This window comes from Filicampus tigris, chromosome 17, assembly GCF_054856515.1.
Source record: "Filicampus tigris isolate MCC_2025a chromosome 17, RoL_Ftig_1.0, whole genome shotgun sequence".
In the NCBI taxonomy this organism is placed as follows: domain Eukaryota; kingdom Metazoa; phylum Chordata; class Actinopteri; order Syngnathiformes; family Syngnathidae; genus Filicampus; species Filicampus tigris.
In genome coordinates, this window is record NC_141233.1 from 12183700 (window position 1) to 12192792 (window position 9093).

The 9093-nt window shown below is 40.4% G+C and overlaps 1 protein-coding gene across 1 annotated transcript; it reads right to left on the minus strand.

Annotated features, from left to right (window-relative positions):
- Window positions 1–1230: 1230 nt before the first annotated feature.
- LOC147133399 (ubiquitin carboxyl-terminal hydrolase 2-like) lies at window positions 1231–8141 on the minus strand. Its single transcript, XM_086057435.1, has 12 exons — window positions 7741–8141; window positions 5481–5528; window positions 5262–5388; window positions 4615–4726; window positions 4410–4520; window positions 3893–3957; window positions 3703–3806; window positions 3538–3618; window positions 3376–3454; window positions 3144–3251; window positions 2951–3071; window positions 1231–1776 (listed from the first exon to the last, which is right to left on the minus strand). Exons 1-12 carry the CDS (start codon window positions 8047–8049, stop codon window positions 1686–1688), a joined length of 1356 nt encoding a protein of 451 aa, XP_085913561.1. The 5' UTR covers window positions 8050–8141; the 3' UTR covers window positions 1231–1685.
- Between the last annotated feature and the right edge of the window lie 952 nt (window positions 8142–9093).

Genomic DNA, 9093 nt, shown 5'->3' on the forward strand with positions numbered 1-9093 from the left:
ATAAAAGACGACAAATCGCCTTCAAAATTCATGTGCACATTCCAACCTGTGCCCACATAAATTTCTTAAAATATCAAAACAAATCGCTTCACTATTGTATGGACATGAAGCGTTTTCCTCTTTGAGTGCGCACCTATGGAAAAGAAAATGGCAATGTCCATAATATCTCAAATATTGCTGCGATTCTATTGATACTGACAAAACAAGTATTTTTTAAACTTCCCTAATCTGAATTCTGTTAGCGACGAAAAGGTTTCGTTAGCCTTCATGACAGCCATCTTCATGACAAACCATAGGTTTGACGCCCACCCAAAAGAAAAGCGATCGACGAAAAAAAAAACTGTCCACCTCTTGTTCGCCGCTAGCTGTTGCCATGGTTACAAGGCACGCACGTCGCAGTCGTTTAGTATTCTGAAGATAGCTTCACATTTAAACGCAGATGCGCTGTCCTTTCCAGTGTCCTCGTTAATAGTTATGATAGAAAAAGATAATTATACAACACCATGGACTGCTCCCTGTGCTCTGTTTAAAGGTTTATTTACCGTAACATCGGTGCTAATTTGGGTTAGCATGTCTGCCTTTTACTGTATGACAGCATTTACCTAGCGGACGTTCGTTGTTTAACCACTTGTTTTACACGCCAGTGTTGCATGGAACAATAGCTTGGAGTAACAATTAAACAACTTGAAGTAAGAACTTTTGCCTCTTACTTGTAGAAGTAGTTGAAAAGTGCCCTGCCCTGAGACAATCTGTAGTGGATCGACGAGAACACGTTAAGTTAATTTGCCTAAATTCAGATGACTACTACCGTTTGACTATTGTACACAGACGTGTGTATTGTACATACATATTTGACAAGATCGATATCATACCTCTGGTCAGCAAGTCTTCCCGTTGATGTTTCTGAGGATCCAAATCGCCAATCACACGCAATTTCCCGTACACTCGCCTGCCTGTCTAAAGTCTAAGTTTACTTCTCCATCGCTACAAAAATTCTTAAAATTCACTTAAAACTTGTAGTCGCGTAAACTATCAAAATATTTACACTCACTAGCTAGTAGGTGGATTCGAAAATGCGAAGCACGCCCCGCCGTATGGGATTGTGGGATGTACTACTATTTTTTTGCACCATGGTCGGAGCACACGATTGTTAACAAAAACAATACAGAATAAGATTAGACATTTGTTTTTAGGTTAGTTAAATTTTCAGCAATTAAAAACAAAGCCAGGTAAATTTGCAATGACTTTAATTGGTTAGCACAAACAAAGACACACACACTCAGCACCTTTTTTCCTGTTGCACTGCTTTTGATGTTATACATTCAACCGTGCTGTACAAAAATAAAGCATCATCTCTAAACAGTTTGGTGTGGATGGTTTTACAAAGTACTATTCACCTTATTCACCTTACCTTTCGTATAAATTAAAACACAGCAGTCAAGTTTGACACCTTTTTGTGTCTCCAAATGTCTCTCCAAATGGTGATGTCGTCCGTGTTTAAAGTGCATAGAAAAAAGAAAAGAAAAATAATCCTCAAAAAAAGACAGTCATGGTTCTTGGATTCCAGTTCATCCCATGACCTGGTTGTCACAGTCTGAGCCACAAGGTGGCGCTAACATCCAGCAGTCAACTCTCATGTCTCTTGCTGGGTTATTTTGTTGTTGTTGATGTAACCTGACGGCGTCTTAAAGATGAAACGTCTGATTTTTGGCGAGCTCATAGAAGAGGATGTAGGCGTTGCTGCTGCGCACCTGGCTGGAGGACATGTGGCTCACCCTACAAACACACACATACAACAACAAAGGGCCACAGTGGTTAAAACGCCCAAATGTTGACGAGATTGCGCTAACAAGCTAATGAAAATGGGACTCCCTTTAATTAGAATTAAAGTCCAATTAGTTTAATGACAATAAGGCACATTAAGCGTAAAAAGCGCATCAAAAGTTCACAGATTTTACCTTGGAATTGACATCTCTACAGAAGTACTGTGTACAATACTAGTGTACATATTTAATACATTTATATGTAGCTTCACACATATACATATTGAAATATATATATACACACCATGCTTGTACCTCATAACTCAAGACAACTCAAGACAAAAAAGAAAAAAAGGAAAAGAACAAAACTGCCCAGCAACTGATAACATATTGGAAAAAAAAAAATCACATATCACTCCTAAGATGAAGTTTCACTGCATCCACTATATTGTTTAACATTGGATATTTATTCGACTTTTTAAAAATTTTATTAACAGTAGTAAAGTCACATATGTTCCTACTATTGACTTTTTTCATAACTTGGATCTTTATAAAATTATATTTATTACCCGTTTATTTACTCAATGATGAAAGTTACATGTTAAAACTAAAATACAGAAGGCACAAGTTCACTTCAGAACTCCTCCGCTAGATGGCGCCAGCAAACTACAAAACATCGGGATCTCGTTAATTGCCATTGCTTCCTTGCAGTGGAAGGACAATACCAGTTGGTAGCAGTAATGCACCATTAGCCTGATTTGCTCACTGCCGATAGCCCCACTAAAGAAGCAAAGCAACTCATGTTTTGTGGCTGCGTTTTCTGTGTTTGCAGCTAAGGTGGAGAGCAAATATATTTATGAAAAAAAAAAAAAAATTCTGTACTCGAACAGATTAATTCATTGATTCATTTCAATAAGGACACATGATTTGAGATTAAACTTTAAATCTCCACTGTAATGTGTTTATCCATCTTTTTCATTGTTTTTAATTCTATAAACTAAACTTGTGGTAATAATGTAATAAACAGTCTAACCATACATATCGCTCAATAGCAGAAAACATGTACCAGTTATTTTTTTTCATTTTATCCAAAACACATCAAAAAGGATTTGTCTTTGCTTTAGGAAAAAATGACATTACTGCCAAATTGTGTACATTTAGTTTGTTTGTTTTTATGGAAAACGGACCTGCAGTCGTTGAAGCTGTACCACTCGCCCACGGTTGCGTTCTTGCAGTAGGCCGTGTAATGGCCGCCCAGTGTGTTGCCCCAGTGGTTGGACACGGCGTAGAGGTTGTACACTGCGCGCTCTGCGCAGAGGGAGACAAACAGTCAAAAACGAGACGTAGCCGGAAGGTTCTGCTGGAGGCCGTGGGACGCACCGCTGCCCTCGGAGGCGAACTCCCTGAGGTCCAGCTCTTTGAGGGGGAAGTTGACGTACGTGGACAGCTTGCTGGCTCGGATATTGGAGTCGGAGAAACGTTTCAGGTCTGGACGGGGAGGTGCGAGTCAAGGAGGCCATACCGGTATATAATAATATATCGATTCATATAGTTCTTTGGCATCGAGATGCAAGGTGAGTTTTAATTTAACTGATTTATTTTGTAAGGATACGAAGCACAAGTATCTCAGGGAACTTCTGAATGCTGAATCGTTTGGTGCATTTCTGTCTGGTTTTGCATCTGTTGCAAGTCTGCGTGGCAGAAACACAACAAAACAGTGAGGGCAACCGTTTTTCACCAAAAAAAAAAAAAAAAAGAGGCGCCGAGGTCTTACCGGCCTCTCGTCTCCATCCAGCACGTCCTCCTTGGTGAAGACCCTCAGGCAATCTTTCAGAGTCACCTCGTCGGAGATGATCTGTGGACGCAAACGCAGGTGAGACAACACAGCCGTGGGCGGGCTTATCTATGTCTGACCATTTGAATTTTGTGTGATTCTGACCGGTGCGATCGGGATGGAAAGGTCCCAGAAGGGCTCGAAGACGTTGGAGCGGAAGCCGCATACGGTGCACGTCAGGGAGCTTTTTAGCTGCCCGACAAACAGATCTACGACAGACAAAATGATTCAGTTTTGCCTAACGATGCGATCTCTGGGACGCTAATCGCGAGGCGGACGCCATACAAACGCTTACCCACGACTTTGCTGTCCTCCCGCTCCAAATACAAACTCCACATCCGTTTGGCTTTGTCCTCATCACTGGGAAGAAAACATTTCGAAGTCAACTGGGAATCTAGGCCATATATGACACAGGCGTAGCTGGAGTTTTGTCATGAAAATGGACAAAAAGAATGCGATGATTCGCCAAGGGTTACAAGTGACATCAATCCTTTAAAAATAAATTCTGCGGAGTAACCGGAGACAAGAACGCACACATTTCACACAGGAAGGCCTGAACTGAGATTTCAACCCAGGACCTCAGAACTTCATGGCACACAAACCAATTACTAGGTCACCATACTGTCATGGATAGAGTATTTCCATAGGAATTTACAGTATATAAGTGCAGGGAAAAAAATGCTGAGGGAGCAGGTCATTTTTAAGAAGGGTGACATTCAAGTCAGCGATCGTAAAATTCTGTTCAGGCTTTATGGTCATTGAGTGACTTATTTGGAGCAGAGGTGACCCGCGGACATGACGCGCAGACTTACGAGAGGTGGTCAAAGTCCTCGACGGACGCCCTGGGGCATGCCGTCGCTCGGTTCACTTCGCTGTGGAGGGCGTCCAGCAGGAAACGCAGAAACTCCTGGGCGTCCTGCTGACTGCACAAGACAAAGAACAGCCGGGTGGGGGTCAGCCAGCTGACGCCAGAACGAAAAAAGGGAAAAAAACGTGGAAAGGACGGACGGGACTTACTTGCAACCGGCAAATTTGGGAGCGCAAATCTGAACCTGGCTCCGGAAATCGGAGGGGATGAATGTCTCGTTGTTGACCGACGTCCACAAGCTCTGAGTCAGCTTGGCGAACTCTTAAGGGAAAAAAGGGGGAGCAAATTTGACAAAAGAGATATTTGCCTTCAATGACTAACAAAAACACTTTTAATAGTTTCTATCAAAGGCCATCTAATCTCCTATAACTCAAACACAGGAACAAAAGCTAGCTGTGACCTACTGTACTTGTGCGTCATAAAAATGACTCAACGTCCTTACGCAACAAACACCATATATACACATATACTTGCTTGACATAATACCATGCTACATATAGGTAAGACCAAAGTATCGCAGGGAATCTTATCTTCTCGGCTGCGCAGGAAACAAGAGCCTACTTAGCTAACGTTCATTGATAACATTTGGGATGTTTTCTTATGATAGGCTAGGGTGAATGACATTGGACCTAGCTGTGACCTCTGCGGGACTCCCTAACTGTAGGACAGTGAGCTCAGAAAATGCACTGAAACGTTGCAATGTTTTCTAATGATAGGATAGAGCGAATGACACGGGACCTAGCTAACATCCCTGTGGGTCTCCCAAAATGCCCCGAAACTGACTTCTGCATGTTACCTTCAACGAGGGCCGAATTGGTCCCGCTGTTGTTGTTGTTCAGGTCTGTCCGATGGACCTCCCTCAGGCAGTAGTCCCTCAACTCGGGAGTGTTACTCAAACACTGGAGGATGGAGTTCATGAAACACTACAAACACGCACACAGAGAAACAAACATGAGATAAATGAGACTCTTGTGGCAGGTCGGGTGTGCTGTGAGGTGCCTGCCGGGACACTTACCGTGTTTCCCAGGTTCTTCAGTCCCACCAGGCCTTGCGGACTCTGCTTCTGCTCCCAGGGAAAGAGATGGCATTAAGTTCGCGGTTATTTGCCGGGGACTCGGTTGCAAAATTCCAAGTATTTTCAAAGATGGAATGTAACGGCAAGTTATAGACATAAAACAGGAATTTACTCAATTGAAGGTTGGCTCTTACATTATGCTTGATTAACAGTTCATTTTCACTAAATCCTGAAATTCACATGGAATTTTTCAAATATTTCCAAAATTTCCCATTTGTACTTTCCATTGAAATTAACCAGAACGTTTTTGGGAGAATTCGATTTTTTTGGCTCTTTTTCCATATTTAATCCTGACTAATATTGTGTTTTGGACCAGTCCTTATATTCTGCATACATTTAATATAGAGAACATCGATACTATTTTGACAAGATTTCCTTACTTAATTCTTTTTGTTCTTAAATTATCTTACAAGCTCGTAATTGGTATTTCAGTGGGAAAAAAAAACATTTTGGAGTAAATTGGGGAGTTTCAATTCAAATCAAATTGTATTTGACCTAATTTTTGTGGCATCTATAAGTAATTATAACCCCTTTTAATCAAGGATAGAATTATCCCATCCCACATCTATTCAGGTGTTCCACTAATACTACCGGCAAATTTAAACAAATTCTAAGTGAGTGCATAAAAATACTGTCCAATCATCCAGCGTGACTGCAGGCTCGAGGAGAATGTAGTTGGTCACGCCGTCTGCAGCCGAGTTCTGCATACTTAGTTTAAAGCGTCTGGGTACACGCTGACCCGTCACCAGGACAACCGTGCCATCACCAAAAACATGGGACACGGGCACGAACAGGAACATGACGCGGTGTCAGGTTGCATCAGGTTCCGAGTTTGTCAACTTACTTTACAAATCTACACAAGCTGATTATTTTTCAGCTTGTTTTGTTACAGTTATATAGTAGGGCGTCTTTTTTTTTCTTTACCAGCGTGGCTGATAAGATTAGCTCTCGCTTCATATCGGGAGTTATCAGGTATGTTATGAATCGTTTTCAAGTTTATGAAAATACAGGACATTCTGTTCCAATTCTTCCCTACCAGATGGTCACTGGCTTGGACCGCTCAGCAGGTGACCACTTCAAATCACCCCCAATCCCACCCCCATCTGAAAAAATTAAAACCTAGCAAGTGATGCATTCAAGGTGACACAATGAACATTTTGTACTAGGTGGCAAACAGTATGAGGTTGTGTGGGGAGTGTCGTAAAGCAGCTAGCTATCAAAGATATGGCGGCTAGGACAACAATCTTACGTAGAAGGTTAACGAGGCCAAATCAGCTCAAGAAAATTAAAAACAAACAAAATAGTAGTTTAGCATTTGTTTTTTGTGTGCTAGCAAGTTAGCAAGCCCTCATTTTCTGAAGCTATGCCAGATGAGGTTGACTGCTACATAATGACAAAAACCAGAAGAAACGTTTATAACTAAAACATAGTAAAAACAATTTAGCTGGTTTGTGTCTGTATCTTTAGCATGTTAATAATTGATTAATCTGTCAATTAATCTATGAAAAAAATCGTTTTAAATTCCATCCCTTTATTGAAAACACATTAATTGAAATTGACGGTGCAGAAAAGCACACTAATTATGATTGAGTGGTTCGTAGTATCAATTAAAAAATCTGCAAACATATTGATCGTTGTTTTTCAAAGTAAAAGATGTTTGCAATTTTTGCAATCACCAAGATAACCGGACTAAGGCTCACTTCTAGGCCATGTATTGTGCAAAACAAAAGGTAAAAATGGCATTTATTATTTGAAAACTTTTATGAGCAAAAAATGGGTACAGACAAATGAGTAGGTTTTTTTTGTTTGCTGCTTAGCACATAAGCTCTGCCCCATTGAAAAAGCGCCATATACAATTAAAATTTAATTCAAACCAATAAAGTGTCATAAAAACAGAAAACACACGTGAATCAGCTTCGGGTACAAATGTGTCATTTTGCTACTGTAACTTTAGCATGTTAGCAAGTGCTAAGCTAAGAGCTAAGGCGCATCTTGAGTTTCAAATTTGTTTTACTTTGAACAAATAAGTTGATGGTTTTTCAGTTTAATAAAAGGTACTGTAAAATGAAATGTACAATACTAACGGCATCATGTTTCTACAGAATGCAACAGAAAAAAAAAATATGTAGAGAAAAAAAATATGCAAGCTTTCGATAGTAATGCTCACAAAATGTAAATGTTATCTTTCGGAAGCGCTCACCTTGGCCTGGTTGATGATGAGTCCCATGAAGGTGGACACCAGCTTGGACCGGGACAAGGACGGAGCCATACGCCGCACGTTGGACTTGGCCGCCGACAGAGCGGCGGTCGGGTCCTCCTTTGCTGTCAACGTGTAAGAGTATCGCGGGGACGGCATGGTGAAAGCCGCTGCAACACAGCTCCAAGAAAATAAAAGAAAAACACAAAAGCGAAAGTCCAGGGATTTTAAAGGTGCGTACGCGACGACGAGGCGGCCAGTGTGGTGAGGAGGCAGACGTGTGAGGGTCGTTATGAAAGAACCTTCTTTCATCCACCTTCAAAAAAAGAGTAACGGGCAAATAACTAGAGCGTCAGTCGTTTTTACTGCGGACTTGAACGCCTCCTTCTCCTCCTCCTTTCCTGTGGCCTGAGGACCGCGCAGTGCTGCCTTCGGGAGTCGTAGGAAACATTAGACATCCAATTTTTTCACTCGTCGAAAAATACATTTTTATTTTTAGAATTTAGGACAAATTCTTCGCAACAAAACGTGTGTACTGTGGTGTATCTCAAAATGTTGTGAAATTAATCTTTCACTTTACAAAATAGAGCTGCAAAAAAAAATCTTTTTCATTTCTCCCGTTATTTTTAATCATTTTTCAGAAACATAACATCACAACCACAAAGCGATGAAAAGAAAAGGCAAACCAACCAAACAAGAAAATAACAACACAAACAGAACATGCGAAAATATCCAATCCAATATATGTTGATGTTTCCTAATGTCTGGTGTTCGGATTAATAATGTATTTTTTAAACACAAAAATTGGGAGGTACAGTTCACTTTTTGTTGGACGGCAACGTTTGTACATAACTGCTTGGGAATGCATACAAATCAGAGTGAGTCATAAAATGATAACTAAAATAAATATCAGCAGTACTCTTACATAACAGAGTACAATATGTGATGGATGCCATAACAGCCCATATTACAGTTATTACCTTTTCATATCACCTTTGTTTGTTTGGCAACTATATTGTAGCTCTTGAAGCCATTTTAGATTTCATTTCATCTTTTTTTTTTTTTTTTTAATTGTCTTTTGCAATCCTTGGTCAAAATCTAATCATGTATTTCATTGCCTATATGAGTTTTTCGCTATACTTAAAAATGTTTACATAAAAAAACGAAAGAGAGAGAGAGAGAGCGAGAGAGAGAGAAAGAGTTTATATGTGTGTGTGTATGTATTTTTAAAAAACGGAATAAATAAAGCATATCAGCTTTACTCAACTTTTTGTGACCTTCGGCTTGGGAGATCTTGCAAATGTTTTTCTTCTTGCGTACTAACATTTAGCCAAATGCAGGAGAGCCTGGTATGAA

What these genes read in the sequence shown, in the direction of transcription:
- LOC147133399 (XM_086057435.1), bottom strand. Translation starts at nt 8,049, where the DNA reads ATGAAAGAAGGTTCTTTCATAACGACCCTCACACGTCTGCCTCCTCAC. An exon ending in CCCAAATTTGCCGGTTGCAA is followed by an intron (nt 4,521 to 4,614) that starts GTAAGTCCCGTC and finishes TGTCTTGTGCAG; the next exon opens with TCAGCAGGACGCCCAGGAGT. An exon ending in GGAGGACAGCAAAGTCGTGG is followed by an intron (nt 3,807 to 3,892) that starts GTAAGCGTTTGT and finishes TGTCTGTCGTAG; the next exon opens with ATCTGTTTGTCGGGCAGCTA.